The following is a 26,324-nucleotide window of genomic DNA, read 5'->3' as shown; positions in this document are numbered from 1 at the left end:
CTCGAATGGTGGTGTAAGTTTCACTATCAAGTGGACGATACAACCCTGAGGGGCGGAGGGATGCACAATGGGGATGCTAGGAACAAATAATCCTTTCACTCGTGTAATCCTCGGAGTTCTTGGATCCCTGGAATTTCTAAACTTCTTGGTGCACAGTGACAAGCATACAAGATGGATTATTGCCTGGGTAGATTAATGGTATTATTGGAATTCATCTTCTAATTTTGATTGGCTGAATAATCGCTGCGTGGATAAATAATCATTAATGTGCGGTAGAATAATCGTTATAGTTGCATAACATTTATTAATGCGAAGCTAACTACTGTATAGATATAGGTAACAGGTCTATAAAGATATAATTTTTATATTTAAATTCAACAATTTTATTCTTGAAAAAATTGTACAATTATTCTTAGGATATAACGACTTTATTATAGGTAAAATTCTAGTTAAATTAAATTTGAGTTACTTCAGAGATTAATAATTAATAAGGTCGTGTCCAAAATTTTATAAGAGTACAATATTTCATTTTTACGACTTCAAGTTGGCCCAATGATCATAGCAGTAGAGGCCCATATAAAAACAATCAATCAATCAATCAATTTCAAGTTAATTTTTGGTAATTGAACCAATGGAACCATGTGTGTAAATATACACGTATATATATATATTATAGAGTAATATTTAGTAATAATTTGCAGTTAATTTTTAAAACCATGTCATTTAGAAATTTATATTTGTTTATTGAAAATTTTACCTGTTTCTTTCAAAGCAACCTAATTGAAGGTAACGTAATTAATGGGGTGGTATTCAGTGTATTTGAACTGACTTCTGGAACGATGTATGCTGGAATCGATAGTTCCAGGTACCAAGGCAGCTTGTACGTCTTCCCGTTATGCGCCAGCAAGATTAAGAACGCCTGCTAGTGTATTACGAAACGCACCGCATAAATAAAGCTTCGATTATGGACCGTGAAATAACAGTGCAGCATATATGTTAATGGAATTGTGTATTCATCTCGCAAAATTATTAAACTTATTTATTAACTGATGATATATACTCTATATTGCACTTTTGAATATCAGTCGACAAGTACAGGATTATAATTTAGAAGTTTGATAATTTGAAAATTTGAAATTTTGGGATTTAGAAATTTAGGTGTTGGAAAATTTGGTATTGGAAAATTGGGTATTTGGAAGTTTAGATATTGGGAAATTTGGATATTGGGAAATTGGGTATTGGGCAATGTGGTATTAGGAAATTTGGGTATTGGGAAATTTGGGTATTGGGAAATTTGGGTATTGGGAAATTTGGGTATTGGGAAATTTGGGTATTGGGAAATTTGGGTATTGGGAAATTTGGGTATTGGGAAACTTGGGTATTGGGAAATTTGGGTATTGAAAAATGTGGTATTGGAAAATTTGGGTATTGGGAAATTGTGTATTGGGAAATTTGGTAGTGGAAAATTTGGTATTGGGAATTTTGGGTATTGGGAAATTTGGTATTGGAAAATTGGTATTGGAAAATTTGGTATTGGGAAATTTGGGTATTGGAAAATGTGGTATTGGAAAATTGGTATTGGAAAATTTGGTATTGGGAAATTTGGGTATTGCAAAACTTGGGTATTGGAAAATTTGGGTATTGGGAAACTTAATATTAGAAATTTGGAAACTTGTAAACTTGGAAATGAGGAAATTTGAAAATTTGCAACCTCAGAAATCTGACAATATGGAAATTTAGAGACTTGAATACGCAGGAATACAAGCTTTCAGATCCTCACGTTCTTCAATTTTCCAACAACCCCAAACATAGAAATTTAGAAACTTAGCAATTCTGAAACATGGAAGCAAAAACTTCAATATTAATGCTCGAATTGCAAACTTGACCAATTTCACCATCGACTAAATTTCCTCTTAAAACCGCGTTAAAAAATAGTGTTAACTCACTCGTACATATACTCTCGCACAAAATATATTTAATTTCAGACGAAATTTAATCAGCGTATTGACAGCCCCGCTCGTGCGCAAACTTCCTGGACGGATGAAACAAAGCTTCGCATCCGTTATGCTTGAAAGCGCATTCCTCCATCCTGTAGTTGCATTTTTCCTCGTGCGTTTCCAAGCGGCTCCTCTTCGGTCTCACTCTACATCCATATTCCGTCCATTTGCAGGATACTTGCTCATTAGGATCGTACTCGCTTTCAGACGAGGATCCATCCTCCTGACTATCGTATTTTCTGTAGTTACATTTTTCTTGATGCATCCTTTTCCTCCTTCTCGGCATGTTCACCATGCAACCGTGTTTCCTGTATTTACATTCCACCAATTCCTCGGGGTCTCCATATTGGTCTGTGATCGACGTTTGTTCTAGTCCTTCGGTAATTTCGCTCAAACCCTCGGAACGATCCTTGTATATGCAATATTTCTCGTGGATCGAAGTCCTCCAGGGTGTTGTTCTCACGTTGCAACCAACCGATCGATATCTGCACTCGACCAAATCGTCGTGTTTATGCACCAGATCCGTTGGAAGGTGCTCCTCCTCCAGGTGGGGTCGAAATTGACATCTGAAATGTGTATGAACTTGATAATATACTTCTGTTTATTTCGTGTCAAAATTTGTTATATTGTATTTTTTGATACTTGTACTTCATATGTGTTATACATGATACTATAATTGTGCATATATTACAGTACCACATATGTATTTCCGGGAGCTACATTAATTGTGAGACACCCTGTATACATATACATATACATATACATATACATATACATATACATATACATATACACATATATGTACATATACATATACATACACATATACATATGCACATACATATACATATACATATACATATACATGTACATATACATGTACATATACATATACATGTACATGTACATCTACATATACATATACATGTCCATGTACATATACATATACATATACATGTACATATACATATACATATACATATACATATACATATGCATATGCACATACATATACATATATGTATCATAAGTAATCCTATACAAGTGCATACCATACAAGTACAAAATATCAAAGATACTCATCAAAGGATATTTGCACTTTTCCCCAAATAAAACATACAAAGTACATAAATTATCTTGCATTTTGTAACAATAAAAAATTTAATTTTGATTTGATCTTACCGTGACTCATGAAGGTCTGCCAAGTGAATGGGCACTTTGACCCAGCATCCCAAATGAGCGTACGAGCAAGACCTTAATTCTTGGTCTTCATTGGGTTGGGGTGGGAACCAGTTTCTCTCGTGTTCATGGAAATCTATCGGTGCTGTCGGATGATGTTCGTGGAATTTCGGTGGTAGACGATGAGGCAAGAAATGAGAAGGCGGTGGCGGATAAGGTGGATTCGGATGAGAGGACGGTGTTTCCATATCTAACGGTGCCTGGCAGGTGGGACAGCCATAATAGTACGGTTTACAACGATAACAAATCGTGTGTCCGTTTGTGCAAGTGTATCTGGGTGCTAATTCCATTTCCAGCAGGCAAATAGGGCAGAGACCCTCGCTTTTGAATCTCTCGTGCAGATTCGGGTATAGGGTATCCATGATCAGTCGATTTTACTTTTATACCTGCAAATTGAATCCTTTTATATTTTCGATTCATGTTTTTACGTTTCAATTTAACGGACGGAATTTTTTTAAAGAGAAATAGTGATCTAAACGGTGTGCGTTTCGTAAGATACGGTTAAAGCCGGTCGTGAACAATAATCTGGGTCTCGTGGCAGATAAGAAAAATATTTAATCAGTTGTCGGTTATCAGTCGAGGTAGATTAGACGGTCGTTAGACTGCTATTTCGAAGTTGGAAATTTTAAGGTTGCTCGAAGTCATAACAATAAATCTTAAAAATAATCTGCGTGACATGTCGGTGATAAATGCTTTGAGTGCAACTCGAAATTGCAACAGAAACAACAATTTTCAGCTTACTATATTTACAATAATATTCATGTATGAAATTTACAAAAATGTAACTTGAAATTGTACTTAATTTACATTTTGCATGCAGAGCTTTCATTAAAAGGTTGATCATATATGATCACATTATGGACTGTCATAATTAAGTGTAACAAAGTCAGTGTAACAAAGATGTAATGCAACAGAAATATTTTTATAAGTACAATTTATGTTTAGTTTGTACTCAAAACTTTTTAGTAAATCCTTCAATGTATCATTAATTGGAATGATCAAATATATACATTTTCTTTAGTACAATTTGCAGCTAGCTTGCACCTACAGCTTTTAGTGTAACAAAGATCTGATATATCAGAAATACATACATTTCTTTAAGTACAATTTACAACTACCATGCACCCAATTCATTCAACAGTAGCGTTTTATAAAATCATTATACACTATACAATGAAGAAATTTTATCAAAAAGGAAGAAACTAATTCGTATTGATGGTCGATTTCCGGGACAAGAAACATTCGATCACAGCGACAAAATGAGATCACAGGGAAGCGTTCACGCATACATTGGTGAATACATTAAAATCGATCGTGCTGAATTTACTCACTCGACTGGTTGTTCTCGTCCTTGCAGCTAGGTTGGGCGAAACTGAAATTACGAACACGCGGGGGTAAGGGAGCGAGAAAAAATAGCCGTCGCGGCACGTACGCCTTCGTAACAACCGGCACTGTGTGTCATCGTCGAACTGTCAGCGTTCCCTTATTTGCCAAGACCGATAGCGCGACTTTATCTGATAAAACCCGCCGCCTTCTGATAGGGGACCGCTTTTCACGCTCGTTCGCGGCAGAGAAACGCTCCGCGCACCGAGCGGACCGCGAAAAATGAAATCGTCGAAGGGGAATCCTCGTTGTCCTCGTTATTATGCGCGCCGTGTCGACGAATGGTAACCGACGCATTTATTACCTTGCCGGGGAAACGGAAAGGTACAGAATTGCGGATTCTACGCAATTTTTTTAACGTTCGTATACGGAATTAATCGGTGGAGTAATTTGGGAGTCGGCTCTTTTTATTAATTTTATGATTTTAACATTTATACATTTTTACATTTTCAGGTGGTCAAATTTCAAAATTCTTGAGTTGTAAAACTCTCAATATTCTGAATTTGAACTCTTGGAATTTCAGAATTTAGTGTCGTTCTCCGCTCTGTGTCTCATCACTGTCCTCCATTTTGTTAATAAGCACTGTTCATGAGCTCTCAGAGACCTCATCTCTTAAAATGCCAATTATCAGTCTTGAATCAAACCCTCTAACAATTTATGCAACTTTAAAATTTAAACTTTAATCTTTAAAAATTCCTTTTAAAGGAATGCATACAAATTCCTAAAAGAATGTATACCAAAGTACGAATGTTTTTGATGTTAAGTATTATAGCATTTTCTATAGAATAACGTGAAAAGTATGTAATTCAAAATATTCACATTGAAACGTCGAACACGTGATGGATTTCTGTTTCCGTTTTGATTACTTGACCGTTCATTCGTCGGTGACAGTTAATTACGAATGAAAAATCGTAACTGGACAGCATACGACCCTTCGCCGCTTCCATTTTGGTCACCCTCGATGGTCATCGTTGATAATCTTCGCGTGAAATCTGGGATTATGTTTCATGGGTGCGCTAGGTTCCCCTGTTGCTTCGAATACTTTGACGTGTACGGGTTTTCGAGCGTCGAATACGTGCTATTTTGATAAGGTTTCTGCGTAATGTTGACGCATGATCCGGCTGTTGTTTCTACCGTGATCGAGGGAATTTTCGATCAACAATTGAACGTTTAATGCTTGTCGACGTTGAAACTCTGAACAAATAACTTTGTTTGCGCAGTATATTTTTGTGCATGGCTTTTAAATGTCGTTCAATTGTTTACTGATAATACGATATCCATTTAAAGCCGTAAAAGAAATATTTTTGGATAAGAGGATATTGAGATTTAGTGACTTTGCAAGTTTTTTAGGTTATGTAAAGAAGTTAAAAAATAATAGACAATAGGAAAAGTAGAATACTTTAACTATGTTCATATTTCATCCCAGAAGCATCATTTTTGATTTATCAAGTTCTTTGTAGGTTCACGTAAGACGTGATAAAAAAATTGAAATGTTTGTAGTAACTGAGGAAACCTAACCTAACTTCATATTAACCTATTCACTGTCATTGTGTACATTCACAAATGAATTACAATTTTAACTCATTATTCTTCTTGAATTAGTTAAAACGAACCAATGACAAGTGAGTTTGTAGTCATTTTTAGCAAACATCAAGTTTTACAGCCATTTTGCAATATTTTTATTCCATGAAATATTAAATTGTGTGTGATTTAAAATTCACCAGTTGATACCATGTCAATGATAAACAAAGCAAATCCTTGGGTACTTGAGTATCCAAGAGGCGATGGACTAATTTTTCAAAATAATGCGGCAATTTGCATGCTGTCTTGAGCTTTCGTTACTAATTCGGGGCTGTAATGAAAGCGGGCCTGCGCGGGTGTAGCACGACCGGTGCGAAACCAAATACGCGGGCATGATATTCTACACCCGGCCTCATAACGACCATCCCTCATTTGAATCCCTATGCGAACGTCACATCAAAGATATCTGACCGGCCCACCCCAACACATGGGGGTAATACCCACTGACCATAAGTCACTTATGGAAATCCGCGAGATGGAAACACGCGTCGTTTCTCTGCGTCGCACGTCTACGATACAAATTGAATTTAATATTCGTTTCTTGAATCATGGTCAAGGTCCGAGTCATTCTGAACACTCGTTTCATCACGATGTATTATATTATAAAATTACAGTTCATGGTATTTAAAATTGTAAGTGTATAGGTTGATTGCCACAGTGAAAGCAGACTTTTGTGGTCAGACATGCTATAATACAGATTAAGGGTATTTAATCTTCTATCTTCACCTTTTAGTTCGTTAGTATATATCACTGTACCAATATTGAGAATGTTGAAATGTTTATATTCTTTGCTTTTTCTGTAAATAATTAATTTAACTGAGTTTCACATATGAGTTCACATATGAACATGGCGGTCACTGTGACAAAGTATAGACATTCTGAAAGTGATAAATTCATTGCATACAGTATTCAGATCATCAAATATAGATGTAAGCATGATTTTATACAAAAGAAACATAACATTTTAAGGGTTGTAAATTCCATAAAATGTGCAACCTGTAAAATTTAACAAAACGCAACAAATTCTCGCGGCGTCTCCCACCGACCGATCACAGACTCAAAGATAACATCGAACGTGACCATCTTAGAAGATCCTGGCTCCGAGATTAGATTCGCGTTTGCACCGTAAGCACAGTAGCTAAGTTCGTATAAAAATGATCGAAATAAGCTTAGAGTGAATTGGAAATAGTCGATATTCATCTGTCATGGAACTCTTTGAGAAGCAATCTCAGTTGAAATTGATTATGTATAGAAAATTTTGTCGAACGGTTTCGATCGATACAGGTGATAGCAGAGTATTGTGAAGCTTAATCCGCCAACTAGCTCGGTGATTGATTCGTACGTATTCTCGGGTTTTCCTTATTGAGCGTAATCGATCTTCCCCTTCCAGCTCTTTTTTGTTGCAAAGGAGAATCAGTTATCGCGTTTGCTTCTATCCAACTGAACAAGGTGTTTTGTTCGACGGTGAGCCAGCAGAAATAGGAATTCCATTATATACGAAATGCAAACATTTTTTAACGTTGATGTTGTGCTTTGTCATTCGGTTACATTAAATAGCTGGTTTGAAATTCAATTGAATTTTAAAGCTTGAGGATATTACAGATAAAATATTTGAAATAAATTAGGTGTATGTGTACATATATTTATACATACATTTATACGTACATACAGCTGATTAAACAGTAAAATACAGTAATTAAGCAATCTCTTATTTAGGAGCATTTTATTCATCACAAGGTTTAAGCACTCAGTCTATTTAGGATTTTAAAACTCACTTAATAGTGTTAACACAAAATTTACCTAGGTGGTTTTAATTTGATCAGTCGCGTCAAAAGTGTATCTTGTTCGAAAGCCATTAGCAGCACCAATTAATATAATCAATTATCAACACGATCATTCACCATGACACATCGCAAACACTAAATAAAACAATTAAAAGGAGCCATCAAAAGCATACGAATACCTGTCGGAGCCTACAAAAAATGTTCGAAAGAAACAAAGAAAAAAAAAGAATATTCCGATAGAAAGGGAAATCGAACGTTCCTCCACACACATTTTCCCTAACATACAACACAAAGAGTGTGCACGTCCCAGGCGTTTCTTCGATCTTGACAATCCCCTGTCGTGGAATAAAATCCTATACAATCCCGATATTTCCTGGATCGGTTTGCGTTTCGCGACTTTGTCTTTGAAAGCAAACGACGACCCACCTACTTCGCGTATTTATGAAACGGCAAAGCGTGCATGCACGTGTACACATGTTCGAAGTTTGTTCCCTTCGAAGCGTTCGCTGGAAATATGGTATGAGGAATGGTCGAATTATGCGACATATTGCTGCAGGACCCATACCACCTACGTGTAGCCGCCCACATGCTCACGCACCAGAAAAGCTTTCCCATCGACAGGGGAATTGTTTCGACTATGAACACGAGCTTTTCTCTCTTCTGCGAGGAGAGTCGTCGCGTTTCCCGTTGATTATTAGCATGGTTAGATGCTCGACGAGAAATGGAAAGTAAAAGCGGAATATTCACGTTTTTCGTGTACTTTACAAAATTATTTTCTATATCGACACTCTGTTATGAAAAATTTTATTTTGCATTTTGTAGCGTTTAATGACATTGATCTTAACCTATGATTTTTTTGGGGTTGTTGATTTTTTTGTCACTTGCGTCAAAATTAATTATGCAATGTTAAGATAAATAAAGTTAGGTGTACCTTAGATTTAGAGGTATTTCTTGCATGAATAATTGGTGTTGGAACTCAATTTTTATGCAAATATGACTGTCATCGAATTTTTATGTTATCATGTTATCATGTGTCTGAGTTAACATAGAAGGGGTTGAAGTTAAAAATCACTGTTTTATGATGCAACAGTTTTTGATATCTTGTCTGACATCTCAATTACTCAACAATTAATTGTACATTAGCTACAGTAAAGTCCACGATATACTAGATGTACAGTTATATGTTCATCATATGTGTCATATTAGCTTACAATTATGAACATGTCTTCACGAAAAACATCGAATGTCTTCAAAGTATTAAAATGTACTTATAAAAACACAGGTATAGAAACATACACAATAGACAAAAGCAGATACATAAAAATATAGTATATAAATTTGATGTCATGATACACACGTGGAAAGTTCATAGCTTGAAAATTCGCAAATGCAAGGATTGAAAACGGCAAATGGGTCATTGATTCGGTAGCTGGAGCAATTGTTCAAAACGAGCATCTCGTTACACGTCAATAACGGGAAATGCCGTGTTCGAATCAGAAAATGTCACCGTGCACGAGATTGGATAGGTTGTCGTTCCAGTAGGTGGACGAAGTTAATTGCCGCGAATAGCAATTTCTCGTGCGACGCGTGTTTGACACAGGTTGCCTTTTCGTGCTGGTCGTTACCTCGCTGAGAATCGTAGCGTGAATATTTCCCGTGGCAAACGTCGCGAATAAGGAAGATACCCTTCGTGCACCATGAGAACTCGATTTTCGACTCGTGCTAATGATACATTTAGAAATCAACGCGTCGGAGCTTAAACTCTCAAACGGTCAGCGACTTCTTGGTTATCGCTGCGTCAAGTACAGTCGACTCAAACAGTATTCAGGGGTTGAAGTTGGAAAAATTTGGCAACTTGTCATATTTTTATTCTGATACATTTACAGTGAAATATTCGCTGTATGTTTGTATAGTCTGTAGAGAAAGTAATTTTCAAATTTCCTGTAGGGTCATACAGGGAGTATTTTCATACTCAGAGAGTATGTACATGTGAAACATATGTAAATATACAATGTTAAAGGTTAATATGCAAGGCCAATGCATGGTCGTGTAAAGAGACTTTGTTATAGTCTTTGTTAAACGCAAGTCTAATGCAGATGTATTTCACCTAACATGTAATATAAGTAATAACATGACTGTATAACTGTAATGACATAAGTGTTGCATGTAACACATATGTGACTATACTCCTGCATCCCAATAACCTGTAAAATTTGTATCAATAGTTCTAATTAAGATATAAGTAATTTGTCAACGATAGAGACAAAAATAAACGACAATAAATCGCAGAAACGAATAACAAAGATGGCACCCACCCAGAAAAGAGTAAATTGTCGATAAAAGAAGAAGGTGTTTTCAAGGTTTAAGAAACCTTAAGTTTTACAAGAAGGTTTAACGCAAGAACGTGAAAATGTTCATTCATCTTTGCACTGAAACACGGGGTCAACAGTTTTGTCCCTTCCAAATTACCGCCGCTCGACCTGGAAAGACGGAAACTTTCTTGAAGAATTACCGTCTTTCCACGGTTCCTTTCTCCATCTTGTATGCCCGTAGTTCAGAAGCACTCGACACGCTTTTTCCACGGCAATTTCACCTCGCCTTTATAAAAGGAGTCTTTTGTATTCAGGTGCATGATAATGTTGTGTCCCACGCAACCATTGTTTGCACCTGTACGAATCCTCCGCGTGTATCGGAAACGACGTCGCAGCCGAAGATTCGAAGAAAGGATGCTGTGTTAGGTGTTCCACCAACGGGGAATAATTTTACATGTTTTGACGCTTCCAGGAACGTGAAAGAAGCTTATGTCTCGTCTGGCAAAGGTAATGCCTTCCAAAAGGGCAACGACCGTGCAACCAAGTATTTCTATCGATGTGAAAACCGTGTACCTGTCTTATTTTACACGAAAATAGCCTTCTGACTATTTTAAAAATCTCGATTATTGTATGAAAATATTGGGAGGAGATATTCACTAATACCTTTCAAATTGTTACATATGAAATAGTTCTTGTTTTTTCATGATAAAAAGAACAGGGGTAAATATAGAGAAATAACTGAAGATTTTTATTCTTATTGTTACTTGATATGGAAAAGCACTGAAAGGATGTTAATGAAATTTCCACTGTCGAATCAGATATCATTTCTGAGTGGTTGTTATCTGAAACACATCGTTACATTATTAATAGAAATCATCAAATCAATTATCTTTGCGTTCACGAGGTAGTTTATATATCTTAGTGATTGACAGAGTGCTTAATGTAAACATCAGAAGTATATGTTATTAGTATTTGATAAAAATAATAACTTAATAGTATTATCTTATTTCGGTAGATAATAACGAGTTTATCAAATATAATGTTTTACTTATCTCCATTTTTAACCTTCTATAACCTCTCAAACGTCCACAAATGCTGTGAGTAACATATCATAGAGTGTACATTCCCACGTACCTATTTGCTACATAAAAAATTGTTGACACACAAAACGAACAAACACGAAACAAAATGAATTGCCCAGCTACCGCAGTAAATTCCCGCGTTAATTTAAACGTAGCCTCCCGCCGTGCACCGCAGAGGTCGGTAGAGCCGTAAGCGCGAAGTTGAGCAATCGATTGCGATATATCGCAACATCCCCAGCGCCAAGGGTTGAACGCTTGCGCAGTGTCGACCCCGCCGCGATTGGCCGGCGATGATGTCATGCAGTCTCCCCTAAGTCTCTGATATCATCTGCGGGCTTTTCTGCAGTCCACACCGATCACTCGAGCGGCGTAGCCGCGTCTTCGGAGATTTTACACCTGTGCTCTCGGGATCGTCCACACTGTGTACGTCCGTAGACCGGCTCCATTCGTGCATCAGCTTGTTCCTGCCTTCCGGTCCCGTCCGTTCCCGCGAAAGGTGAGTCCATTTGTTAACATCATCCGCGATAATCGTGCACGAACCAACTACCCTCGTACGTACGTGCACACCGTATGTCTTCGTGCTGTCGCGCGACTGTGTGAGTGTAAACATGCCTTCTGGACCCCCGGTACGTTTCTGCCGTAATATCGTCGTTAATATCGCTGTTGATTTTTTCGTCGAGGTTAGGGTGCACTGCTCCGACGCAGCCTGCAGTGGCGGGATAGAAATGATGGGTACGTTAGCGTCGTTGTTATGCAATATGTTCGATTGTAAATCCAGAAATAGTGGACGTAGGAAGCTACGTGGGCGACCGGAATTGATAGGGTTGCGTGATTTTGTGTACTTGTTACACTCTCGTTCGCTTTCTGGCGGATGTTCGAGGTACACGTGGGCTGTAAGCCTGTCGGTGACGCTTGTGCCACTTGTGACCCCGGCTTCTGTCGGTTCTTTCAATATCTGCTTCATACAATTGGAGCGTGTTTCATTTAGAATGTTATTTATTTTTTGAGAGCTACTCTTGCACGAATTCGATAGGTCAGTTGCTAACATTGCATTTTTATTTTGTTGACACGATTCGTGGCTTGATAGATTTGATAAAAGTGTAATAGTTGTACTTTGCTAATGAAAGTTCTGTACACAAGTTTGATATTCTTTAAAGGTATTTAATTTTATTAAAGCCAGTCGATATAGGCAGCTCTACAAATTAAATTACGTAAAATAAACTTTGAAGGAATTCGATGAAAACTCGAAGGCATAATTTATAAAATTACAGCTGTTGTTTACCCAAGTTTTCTACTTTTATTCCATCGTAAAATAAGTTACGCAATTCTCTTCTTTTATAGAAACATTTAATTTTATTAAACATCAACTTCGGTGTACATAATAGATACTATAGACCGAATTTATTGTAAACAAAATTACAAATTTTTAACGAGGACTATTACGAACTTTCACTTCAGAAGTGAATTCAGAAGTGAATTTCAATTTGGGTGAATTACATCAAGTGTTTTACAAAGTAGACATGTATTGAAGTTCTCATTTCTTCAAAATATAATTAATTGTAAATTGTGTACATTAAATACATACAATTTTATGAATTAAACTTCAGATAAACTTCTCACAGTTTCAAAGTTTAATTCATATAATATCATTCTTCAAAAAATTTCGATAATTCGAAAAGAATGAAAGGTAGAAATATATAATTTTTGGGGTATAAGAATCAATATATAAATTCGTACAAAGAAACGTGTAGGTCGCTGGCCATAAGTAATTTAACGATAACAATAAACGCGATGTCGTCAGACGAGGTTTTCGACGGAAAAACTTGTTCCCTCCGATTCGAGTGTCGTCGTTTCTATTTACCGCGCTTTCCTCTCATTAACGCGGCCTAAAATCTCACGAGGACACTCGTGTTTCTCGTTAATGACGCACCAGTTCTACCGTTCTCCCTAAAGCTCTCTTATCGGTCGGTAAAAAATCGAAACGTGCGTGAATTCCTACGTATATTGCGTCGTTTGTGCTGTGCTTTGTGTCGGATCATTCAGAATCAATACGATGGCGGCTCGAGGATTGTAAACATGTAGGTCGTCGATCCAGATTCAATGCTTTCGTTTGTTGTCTTCTGTGTCGTCGACTTTTAAGATGATCGATTCTATTGTATTGTTCGATGCAGCGAAATCGTAGTTCGGGAAATTGGACGCTTGACATTTTTGAAATTTGGGAATTTAGAAATTAGAGATTTAGGAATTTAGATTGGGAATTTAGAGAGTTGGAAATTGGGGTGTTTGATGATTTAGAATTTTGGGAATTTGGTAATTTTGTGGATGTGCAGATTTTGAAAGGATTTTGGAAACTTGGGAAATTTGGCAATATGATAATTTGGGAATTTGGGAACTTGGAGAATTTGGAGAATTTGGAGAATATGGAGAATTTGTGAAATTTGGGAAATTTAGGCTATTTGGGAAATTTGGGAAATTGGTAACTTTGGAATTCCATATTATCAAACCTAGGAACTTGGAAATTTGGGAATTTCGGGAATTTAGGAAATTTTGGAATTCCATGTTTCCAAATTTAGGAACTTGGAAATTTGGGAATTTGGGGAATTTGGACAATTTGGGAAATTTGGACAATTTGGGCATTTGGAAATTTGAGAATTTGGTAACTTTGGAATTCCATATTTTCAAACCTAGGAACTTGGAAATTTGGGAATTTCGGGAATTTAGGAAATTTGGGAGAGTAGTAAAATTTGGTAATTTTGGGAAATTTGGGAAAGTAGGAAAAATGGGGAAATTGGGAAAATTGGGGAAATTAAAAAAATTTGGGGAATTGGGAAAATTTAGAAATCTGCAGATGCAAACATTCAGAGGCCCAAAATTTTATCTCCTAAAAATTCACAAACTAATTTAAAAATCTATAAATATGAATTTCTCAATTTCACAAAAAATATAAAAAATAAAATATTTTGTGAACGTCCACATTTGAATAATTATACCCAAAGTATAAGTTACCAAAGTTAGCACCTCCCTAATGAAATGCACCCTCCAAGAATCTCCCACAAACTTCGCAACGAAAATATTTATAATAAGTAACAAGAATTCATTAATCATAGTTCCAGCCACGATTTAGATCCAGTTATTTCAGCGTCGAATTTCTCTGTCTTTGTTCGTTAAAATTCAAGCAAATAAATTCCTGTTCTAACTCCTTCTCATAGCGAGTAAGTTTTATCGTTTCATTTACGATCCACCCTCTCGTTTGTTAGCTCGAAGCAACCAGTGCATCCTGTGAAATTTCAGCTTTTATGCATCTTTAATGTCCTCCAATTCATTGGACGAAGCCCGTTAGGCAAGTTCTCGGCTGCAGGAATTTTTAGTTTTTTTATTCTCGTGTTTTTTTTTTTTTTTTAACTTAATGAACGGTCTTGATTACTGTTTATGATAATTGCTGGAAGATTCAATTAAAGAGTCAGCGGATTCGTTTCATTTCTTGAACGATTTCTTCGGTTCAGTTTCAGTTTCTTTCAAGGATTAAGAAACTGCATTGCGTAATGAGATTGAATTGCGGACCATTGCATTTTATGAGATTAGGAGAGTTTCTTATTGGGATACTGCTTCTATGGCCTTCATATTTTTAGACGTCGGGGTAAACAAGCTGCACTGAAAAGTACTTTGTTCAACGAGAACTTGGGGTATGCGTATAATTAGTAAGTTAGTTTTTTAGCAATTTGGTGATTTGGAGATTCAGAAATTTGAGGATGCATAATATGCAAATTTACAGGTTTACAAATTTTAAAATTATTATTAAGCTTGAAATTTGGAAATTTTGTAATATTGAGCTGGGACACTTCAAGGTATGTTGAAACTTATGAATTAAAAATTTTGAAGGTGGGAAAATTGCAAGTGTATTAATATAGAAATTTCAAGCTTTCTAATTCTCAAATTTCCAATACAAATTTAAAAATTTAGAAATTTCATAATGTACAGCTGAGACATTTGAAAATATCAAATGTTGAAATTTATGAATTAAAATTTTTTGAAGTTTGAAGGTTGGAAATTTGCAAGTTTAATAATGTAGAAATTTTAGGTTTCTAAATTTCCAAATTTCCAATACAAATTTGGTAAATTGAGAAACTTGAAAATTTAGAAATTGAGGGAATGTGGAAATTCCTAAATAGGAATTTAGGAATGTGGGAATTCAGGAATGTGGTAATTTAAGAATAGTGGAATTTAGGAATGTGGGAATTTAGGAATGTGGGAATTTAGGAATGTGGGAATTTAGGAATGTGGGAATTTAGGAATGTGAGAACTTAGGAATGTGGGAATTTAGGAATGTGGGAATGTGGGAATATGGGAATTTGGGAATATGGGAATTTAGCAATGTGAGAATTTAGGAATGTGGGAATTTAGGTATTTGGGAATTCGGGAATGTGGGAATTCTGGAATGTGGGAATTTAGGAATGTGGGAATTTAGAAATATGGGAATTTAGAAATGTGAGAATTTCAGAATGTAGGAATCTGAGAGTGCGAAAATTTGAAAATGTAGGAATTTAAGAATGTAGAAATCTAAGAGCGCGGAAATTTGGAAATATGGAAATTTAGAAAATTGTAAAATTGTGAATTCGACCATTTCGAACCTTAAAAATTTCCAAACTAACTTAAATACATACAAACCTAAAAATCTCTAAATCAAAAGATTGACCCCCAATCCCTCCATCATACTTCCAAATTATTCATTAAATCATTATATTTTAAAAACTTCAAAAGCCACCCCATTTTTTACTCCAGCAACAAACCACCTTTCACTAAAACCAACATTTTTGTAACGGAAAAAATGCTTCAACTTTCCACCATAACATTCTTAAGCTAAAATGTATTTTTTCAGAGTTCTAAAACTTCTACACAGCAACATAAAAAATATTGCAGGAGAATTTATGTTCTTTCTCAGACAAGTGAAGAGAGTAAAAAGTTACACGTATGTAGGTACTGAAGATGTTACAAAGATCTTTCCACGAATGTTTCTGCTTTTTTCCCCTGATTAAATAGGCTTTTATTTTCAGCTTTTTAGCACTGGGTTGAATTTTAATTCCACAAAGTTATTACGTTCTTTTAAAGGGAAGCGCTAAAGTCACGGTTTAATGAGGATTATTTTTATTTGCATAAGAAAGTACCTTATTTTCGCACGGTTTCGGGATTCTTTGGGTTTCCGATAATTAACGTAGTACGGAAATATTTACCTGGAATAATGAATTCTTTTTTCTTCGATATTCACCGGCGTGGAAGCAGGAAAATGTACACGATATTCCATCGGGAGCTCCGATGAAAATTATTCCAATTGAAATGTATCGCTTGAGGAGTGTTCCAATTTATATTCACCGTTTTTTAGCAATAAATCACAGGTGATTTCAATTTTAAAGATACGTGTTTTTGAAACTGCATATTGTACATTAAGTACAATTACTGTGTAAATAAAAATAATTAATTACAAATTCTAGTCTCATATTTTAGAGAAAAGTTATATAGATATACAAGTCAGTTATGAATTATTCAGTGTTAATATATTTTATTTAAAACGTTTTTGAAAATTGATATTGTTCCATTACAATCACTATGTAAATAAAAAAAATTAATTACAAATTCTAGTCTCATATTTTAGAAAAAAATTATATAGATACACAGTCACTTATGAATTATACAGTGTTAATATATTTTACTTAAAAAGTTCGCAAGCAAATTGAAAATTTCAATATTTGACGAACAACCGAAGCGAGAAACTTCTGTTTATCCAATAATCTGCAACGGAATGAAAATGGGAGCACAACAATTAAATTGTAGCACTCGTCGAATAATTGAATCGCTGAAACTTGCGTGCAGTCGTAAATTTATAACGAAATGTTCTAGCAGTCGGATAATTACACTCCGATACCTGCGTATGCTAAAAAATTTACTACCTGGTTAACTATTCAAGCTACTAGCCGCTAGTGGTCACTGCATAGAGTGAATAACGTAAATAATATGAATAATATATGAATAGTATAAAATAACGAAATGAGTAAATACAGTAAATACATTACTGAAACTCATTGATAAAATATTTAGTCAATACTAAACAGTAATACTCTTCTATAAGGAATATATGTGACATGGAAAAGTGAATTTATACCTCGATTTTTAAAATAAACTATCCTTTAATAATTCACTAAAAGCACGTTTTTGGCACCACTCTTGAATACCTAAAAAATCGATGAATCACAAGATACATTTTATTCAATCTTTTGTCTCAAATATATTTCCATGAGAGTACATATGAAATTATAGTAGTACAGTAGTGCATTAAAACTTGTGAAATGAAAGGTGTTCAGTATATTGTAAATAAAAAGAATTTAGGAGTGTGGGAATTTAGAAATGTGGGAATTTAGGAATGTGGAAATTTAGAGATGTGGGAACTTAGGAATATGGGAATTTAGGAGTGCGGAAACTTAAGAATGTGGGAATTTAGGAATATGGAAGTTTAAGAATGTGGGAATTTAGGAATGTGGGAATTTAGAAAGGTGGGAATTTAGAAATGTGGAAATTTAGGAATGTGGGAATTTAGGAATGCGGAAATTTAGAAATGTGGGAACTTAGGAATATGAGAATTTAGGAGTGTGGAAACTTAAGAATGTAGGAATTTAGGAATATGGAAATTTAAGAATGTGGGAATTTAGGAATATGGAAATTTAGGAATGTGGGAATTTAGGAATGCAGAAATTTAGAAATGTGGGAACTTAGGAATATGGGAATTTAATAGTGTGGAAACTTAAGAATGTGGAAATTTAGGAATGTGGGAATTTAGAAATGTGGGAATTTGTGAATGTGTGAATTTAACAACATAGGAATTTAGGAATGTAGTTTTCACACTTGTCGAAACCATGAAACGTGCCATCCCAGCTTACCGAAACGTTCTCCCTAAATGAAGTTTCTCTCCAGTTTCACCGAGCAATTAAATAATTAATCGATAGTGACTATTTCGCAAAAACATCGGTAATCGACGAGCAAACCGAAACGAAGTAACCGTTTGAACGCGAAGCTTTGCCGTAACACGCGTGAATAATATATGCTCGGCTCGTAAGCGTTGTGTAGCGGCGACAGGGTAGTTCTGCTCGCTTTGGGAATAGCGTAGGTTCAGTGGCCGTCGCTTAGAACGGGCCATGTTTATGGTGTTGGGGTGGAAAGTGCTGCAAGAAAAATGCAGGAAAAATATATACGTTACGTCAGAAGAATATACTCGGTGAGAGGATCAAGCGCGGTTCGAATGGCTCCCTTGTGTTTAACAACCATCAGTTCGAACTGTTTTGCCGTTGGCAACTTACGAGACGCAAAATGCAGATATTACAAAAAAGATGATTTTCGGTTGGGTTTTATTCTCTGGGAGATGGTGTTTCATTGACGGAGGATGGATTATTGCGGGGCTCTGGGTTATTTTATTGCTTAGGTGTTCAGGTTTTCATTTTTAGTACTGGTTTTATAATTACTACTACTTTATATGGCTACTACTAGCTTATATAGTTACTACTAGTTTATATAGCGTACACTAGTTTATATAGCGTATACTAGTTTAGGAATTCATTGCATATGGAGGGATGTTTACTGCACATTACTCTATACAGGATTGATAGATATTTATTGTATATTACTGTATACTGTATTGATAGATACTCACTGTATAGGTATTTACTTTATGTCACTGTGTATGCAGTACTGGTACATACTTACTGTATATGATAATGTATGCAGCATTGGCAGATACATACAGTATGTGACCACATGTAAAAACAGTATAGATAGACACTTGCAGTGTATTACTATGTATGAAGTACTAATAGATACTTACTGTATATGATATTGTATGCAGCATTGATAGATACATACAGTATGTGATCATGTGTAAAAACAATTTTAATAGACACTTGCAGTATTTTGCTATGTATGAAGTCTTAATAGATACATACAGTATGTGACCACATGTAAAAACAGTATAGATAGACACTTGCAGTGTATTACTATGTATGAAGTACTAATAGATACTCACTGTATATGATAATGTATGCAGCATTGATAGATACATACAATATGTGATCATGTGTAAAAACAATTTTAATAGACACTTGCAGTATGTTGCTATGTATGAAGTCTTAATAGATACATACAGTATGTGACCACATGTAAAAGCAGTATAAATAGACACTTGCAATATATTACTATGTATGAAGTACTAATAGATACTCACTGTATATGACAATGTATGCAGCATTGATAGATACATACAGTATGTAATCATGTGTAAAAATAATTTTAATAAACACTTGCAGTATGTTGCTATGTATGAAGTCTTAATAGATACATACAGTATGTGACTACATGTAAAAACAATTTTAACAGACACTTGCAGTATGTTGCTACGTCAAAAGCATTGATAGACTGTACATATGTAAACGTATAATGCAACCCCTTTTTTTGATACAAGTCAATTTTGTCATACGACAAGAATGAGTGAAAAGTATACACGAACATACACGGTTGTTTAATTACGAAAAATTTTCATTTTAGTGTCCAGGGGTAACATAGGGGGTGAACATATGAAAAAAGTTGTGTACAAAATATCAGAAGGATATTTTCGTCGAGAGGCCTCACCCTCGTCTGTAGTGGGCCCTTTGCATTTCAAGAATACCAGTTTCGGCATTCTCCACCCTCCCCCACAACCTTTACACGCTTTCCCTTTGGACGCCACCCACACTTCGTCTCCTCTAACCCCGGCCTTTTTCTCTTTAATTTCGTTTGCCGTCAAACTTTTGAGCGGCCGAGCTTTTCAAACTTGCTGATAGGAGAACGTAAATGCATTGTTCAAAGACAGTGGCACTCGCGGCTAACCTATCGGTGGGGTATTAAAATGTTTCAGACGTTTTAATACCATTTACTCTTTCTTTTCGGGTTTTCGTTTCTATTCGAATTAGCGCTGATTTTTTTCTAATTTAATAATTTAGATATTTGGACTTTGTGGAGAATTTTCAAGTCTCTAATTTTTTAATTTTCCAATTTTTCCATTTTCCATTTTCCAATTTTCCAATTTTCCAATTTTCCAATTTTCCAATTTTCCAATTTTCCCATTTTCAATTTTCCAATTCTCAAATTTCCCAATTTTCAAAGTTCCCAATTCCCAAATTTTAGATTTCCAAATCTCCCAATTTCCACATCTTCCAATTTCCACATCTCCTAATTTCCATATCTCCCAATTTCCAAATCTCCCAATTTCCCAATCTCCCAATTTCCCAATCTCCCAATTTCTCAATTTCCCAATTTCCCAATTTCCCAATTTCCAAATTTCCAAATTTCCCAATTTCCCAATCTCCCAATTTCCAATTCTTCCAACTTCCAAATCTCCCAATTTCCAAGTCTCTCAATTTCCACATCTCCCAATTCTCAAATTTCTCCAAAATCCACAAATTTCCAAATCTTCATCCCCTAAATATCTTGCCTATTCCCACCTCTCACATGTTGCATTTGATTCCATCTTTAATGATCGCTCGAATTAACTTTGATACGGTGTCTGCCCCCGTTGTGCGTGATCAAGTTGCGCCATCCCGTTTTCGTTCAACCCCGTTTGCGGTGTAATTATTTCCTGAAACGTGCGTAACATCGAGCCGCGGAGATAGCTGTGACTCCGTGTGAATTACGCACAGCTACGGGAACCTGTCGATTTAACAAAACGTTCGCTATACATCGATAAGCGCGATTCGGCCAACCCTCTGGCTATTAAGCGACCGATACCGGTGTCAATTCTGCCACGAAGAACACCGACCGGATCGAATTGCTGTCTAGACGGGTCGATGAACACGCTGATGAATGAATCCGATCGATCGATTATTCAGCCTTTGATTAATTTCTCTGGATATCGCGTTATTGCGAGGTGCTTTAAACGTCAGATCCTTGGGGTAGCTGGTGAATTAAAAGGGAAAATGAAATTATTTTCAGGTTCATTGGCTATGTGTTCACAAAATTATTTGACTTTGATTGTTTTATGGTGATAGTGAAGAGTTGAGGTTAGAATCTGAATGTTTGTTGAGGATTAAAATTAATTAATTCCGGTGTAGGATTTTTAAAATCATCTTTATATTGGTTTTATTTTCTTGAAATTTATATGAGTAATTATTTTAAAATTTCAGAAAGAAGATTGATATACAAAATTTATGGTGTGTTCACAAAATTATTCGACTTTAAATGTTTTATGGTGATAGTGAAGAGTTGAGGTTAGAATCTGAATGTTTGTTGAGGATTAAAATTAATTAATTCCGGTGTAGAATTTTTAAAATCATCTTTATATTGGTTTTATTTTCTTGAAATTTATATGAGTAATTATTTAAAAATTTCAGAAGGAAGATTGATATACAAAATTTATGGTGTGTTCATAAAATTATGTGTCTGACTTTGACTATTTTAGGATGATACTGAAGAGTTGAGGTTAGAAGCTGAATGTTTGTTAGGAATTAAAATTAATCCTTCTGGTATAGGACTTCTAAAATCATCTTTACATTGGTTTTATTTTCTTGAAACATATATGAGTAATTATTTAAAAATTTCAGAAAGAAGATTTATATACATAATTTGCGATGTGTTCAGAAAATTATTTAACTTTGACTATTTTATGGTGATACTGAAGAGTTGAGGTTAGAAGCTGAATGTTTGTTAGGAATTAAAATTAACCTTCCTAGTGTAGGACTTCTAAAATCATCTTCACATTGGTTTGATGTTCCTGAACTATATATGGAAAATGATTAAAAAATTTCAGAAAAAAAATTAATATACAAAATATATCTTTCATGATACAAAATGAAAGTCATATGAATGCACTACAAAATATTATTTCTGTCATAAATGCCTAACTTCCATGTTGACCCCTACATCATTATAAAAATACCTTCTCAATGCTTAAATTCTAATAAGCTTTTACAACAGTATTTCTTGCAAAAGTCAGCATGACTTCGTAGATTTTGGAAATCTCCAGACACGTCTCAAACGGTCTCAGCAGGGTTCAAACGTTAAGATCAAGATTCGAAAAAGAAAAGACGGCAATCAACAACGCAAACAGCAAGGCGCCACAAGCACGTTTTTTCGTCGATCGGTTATCAACATGGTTGTCCTTGTTCTTCCCTCGTAATACTTCATCCCGCACTGCGGACTCTTCGAATGGTAGATTCGAAGATTCGTCAAACCTTGGTGGAAGTTCGAGTTGGAAGGATTCCAAGCTCCTCTCGGTAGATTGTTGCGCCTGTCTTCGTTGCTCGAGATACAACGAGCAAGAGAACATCTTATCCGATAGAATCGTGATCGATGAATCGTTCAAACGTATGTTTTGATAAGATCGAGTTTCATCGGTATGAGTTACATCGTTACTATTGGCTGAGTTATCTGAAGTTTGCGAATTTATGGTATAAATTAAATTGGATCAATTGGAGGAAGTTTCAGATAATCTATATGTCTTCAATATATTAAGATTCTCATGGTCAGTATATATTATCGCAATTTTATTAATACATATAGTTGCCCCATGTGGTGTTTTATACAATTGCTAAACGGTAGATGACGAAACAAAAGTATTATAAGTCTCGTATGTATTTAAAATATTACTAGAAAATATTATCAAAAAATATTGTTTAAATTCCAAGATTTTTAAGGTTCACAATTTCCAAACTCTTCAGTTGAAAACCTTTAAAGTTCCAAGTTTTAACTCTGTTAACTCTGCAACTCGGTCCCGAAGTTAAATAATTCAAAGATTTTTATATCTAGTTCTTAAACTCTTCACATCATAAAACTATCTAAACTGTTTCAAAATATTGAAAAGGATAAAATATTATCACTTCCATGATTACGCTCGGGCAAAAGTGCAACGAACAAGAACGTAAACAGCCCTTTGAACGCCATCAGAGTAATTAATTTAACTTAACTTATGACCCAGTTTCATTTGCATGAAAGGTACAGTTTTAAGCCGTTCGCAATAAACACGAAAGGGCTTTGAAAACAGCAATTTCATAATGCACAATGTATCCGGCGCAATCGGAAATGGCGATTTGCCTAGTAGATTGCATAGCAAGCGAGCCAGCATCCAATTTGTAGGAACGGAATTCGATCAATGGCGATCAAAGCACCGAAATTGACGCGCTTTGTTTATGACGCGGCATCAATGAAATTTTGTGTCATCAAACCTAACGCGAAACTTGGTATATACAATTTACAAACATGTATACGATGTGGCTTTGATCTCGGTTAGTTTGTACGCGATGTTTCGATGAACAGAGAGTTTGTTCGAAATGTTGCGTCCGTTATTCGTAAATGATGATGCGATAATTTATATTCATGCAGGGATTAAAGATTCATAAGGGGGATTGATTATGCATTATACGGATGGTCATTCGCATGGAAATGCGAAAAAGTTACTCGCTTAATCGGGCAAGTTCGCAGTGGTTATTGTCCGTGTTTGGTCAGACGTGGACGTGTGAGTCTATTGTGTTCAAATAAATTCAAGTTTAAATACATTTTAGTGATTTTGATATTCACACAATATTTTCAGGGTCTTCTAAGCAATTTTTTTTCTTAATATTTTACTTATTTTGTTTATAGTAATATACAGTTAACAGAATAATTTTGGTAAAGGTATAAAAATAATTATTTTGGACTGTTACAATTTTTGATATTTTCACACAATCGACGCTTTACTGATAAGTAATAATAATTATTATTACTGTCATCATTTATGAAATTAAATTACAAATAACTACTGTAAATTAGGTACAAATTACTTCAAATTTGTTATCCAAGTTTTTCTTGGTGCAAGTGTTTCTTGCTGCAATAATTGTTTTGTGTTCCTCAAATAAAAGAAGACTATGTACACATCATTTAAGAAATTAAACTGCAAACAACCACTGTAAATTACTTGAAAATTACTTCAAATTTGTTATCCAAATTATCAAATTAACTTATCTAATTACAAGTCTGTTTTGTTTCAATAATTGTGTTGTGTTCCTCAAATAAAAGATGAGTATGTATACTAACGAATGTGTATTTCATTTACATATGAACTAAAAACGGAGTTATGTTAATGTATACTTGTTTTCAATCATTTTTGAGGGATGTTAACATGCAGCGAACGTGTTGACAAGAAATTGATCAAAAGAATTGGGGAAATCAATTATCCCGTAACAGTGTATCTCTCGAATACGAACACTGATTATTGATTTCCACCTACATCAGGGTGAGTCATAGCCGGTTACTGGATGCAGTTGCACCAAATAGCTGCGAGGGTGTTAGATCGAAATCTTATGAGGGTGCGACTGATCCAGATTGATGTTCCAACAGAACGCTCTTAACGTACCGTGTAATGCGGTCCTTTTTCATTTGGAAACGGATCGATCGTTCAATAATTCCGTGTTTAGTTCCATCCATTAATTTTCCATCTTCAGAAACTTAGATTCCAGAAATTCCATAATAAAAACATTCTTAACTTTCTGTGCCTCAGTTAAATATTCTAAATATCAATTCCTAATTACCATAATGGCTACTATAAAAATCTTTGTATAACTTTATGCACTTTCTTGACAATTTTTTTTATACCAAAGTTCTACAAAGATGACAACCTTCAGGCTGTATAAAAGATGGCTTAAAAATAGAAAATCCGTTAATGTTTCGCGCCATTTGGTTAAACGCCATTGAGCTCGATAAACGTCCCGCGAAATGGAACGTCAATTAAAAGATACGAGGCCAGCAGCATATTTTTTCATGCAAATCGCGGTAATGGCGCGCTCGCGAATTATCTCGGTTCCTCGTTCGTCGATCGACTTTCTCGGTCGGCATAAAAGTATGAATATTCACGTGAGAAGGGTGACGGTGTCTCCCTCTGCCGTTAATCAACTTTCCGTCCGATTCTTTCGTCCGTCCCCGTAATTAGCAACGAGCGTGTTTCGCAAGGTCCGTCGACGAATTTACGTGTACGCGAACCTGTAACCGACGCCATCGTCGTTTTTCCCGATGAAACACAAACGCGGACCCAGACGCATCCAGTCGACTGCGTTCGTTTCGCGAAATTGTAATTTCGTCGCTTCCCTTTGTCCTTTCGTTTCCGTCTACGTTTTCGCTCGCCTTTCGTTCTGTTTTCCTCCCCGTTTCGCTGTCTGTTAATATCCTTCGGTTTTTCCACGCTGCTCGCGTGCGACGAAAAACGCCCGCAATCACTTTTACCACCGTCGCATGCTCGACCATGAAATTGATGGCCTCGGAATTTATTCGAGCTATCTAACCTTTCAGAAAGTTTCAGAAAACTTGGATTCTTTTTATCTTGGTAATAGCGCGTGTTCGCGTATCGCGGAAACTTTTAATTAAAGTAATTTTACACCTATGAGCTTTGCGAGAGTGAATTGTACACGCAGTGCTTTTCTCTTTGTGATTCATCGTTTTCTAGGTATTTAAGGGTGGAGATGCGGATGTGTTGAAACGTTGGATTGTAGGGTCTCGGTTAAAGAGGGAATGTGGGAGCGTGTAATTAGAATATTTGCGTGGAAAATCTCTTTTGATGCGTATCTCTTGCAGAAAAGTACTGCCTGGTCAGTATTTTATGTTGGCAAGTTTTAGTATTAGTCTATCAATTTATGTTAAGGTATATCAGTAACGATTCGTAAACACTACATCATTAATAATTATAATTGCAAGTATTACATATTTAATATTCTGAAAGAAAATCTGAAATACTATTCACAGTATGAAAATATGATCAGTGCCACATAAATATAATAACTCCTTCACAATCATCTTCAAAAGTATATAAAGATCAAATGTTTCAAGATCTCGATTAAATTAAATCACAAAACACTTTTCAGTTACAATCCCACTCGGGGGTTAAATAAACTCCTTATCTCCGGCTAATAACAA

The 26,324-nt window shown here is 35.5% G+C and overlaps 2 protein-coding genes across 2 annotated transcripts in view; one reads left to right on the top strand and one right to left on the bottom strand.

Annotated features, from left to right (window-relative positions):
- The window catches only part of hwt (SH2 domain-containing adapter heavyweight), a 225,182-nt gene that overhangs the window by 74,540 nt on the left and 124,318 nt on the right, over nt 1-26,324 (top strand). The window lies entirely within an intron of this gene.
- Nucleotides 397-4,770, bottom strand: LOC100883671 (uncharacterized). Its single transcript, XM_003705792.3, has 3 exons — nt 4,568-4,770; nt 3,180-3,622; nt 397-2,563 (listed from the first exon to the last, which is right to left on the bottom strand). Exons 2-3 carry the CDS (start codon nt 3,596-3,598, stop codon nt 1,993-1,995), a joined length of 990 nt encoding a protein of 329 aa, XP_003705840.2. The 5' UTR covers nt 3,599-3,622; nt 4,568-4,770; the 3' UTR covers nt 397-1,992.

This window comes from Megachile rotundata, chromosome 5 (genome assembly GCF_050947335.1).
Source record: "Megachile rotundata isolate GNS110a chromosome 5, iyMegRotu1, whole genome shotgun sequence".
In the NCBI taxonomy this organism is placed as follows: domain Eukaryota; kingdom Metazoa; phylum Arthropoda; class Insecta; order Hymenoptera; family Megachilidae; genus Megachile; species Megachile rotundata.
Note: the sequence above shows the minus strand (reverse complement) of the source record. Positions and strands in the feature narration are given on the sequence as shown.

Excerpts from the sequence above, each read along its gene's own strand:
- LOC100883671 (XM_003705792.3), bottom strand. The coding sequence starts at position 3,598 with ATGGATACCCTATACCCGAATCTGCACGAGAGATTCAAAAGCGAGGGT. Across the intron at positions 2,564-3,179 it reads GCAGACCTTCATGAGTCACG|ATGTCAATTTCGACCCCACC; the intron begins GTAAGATCAAAT and ends TACACATTTCAG.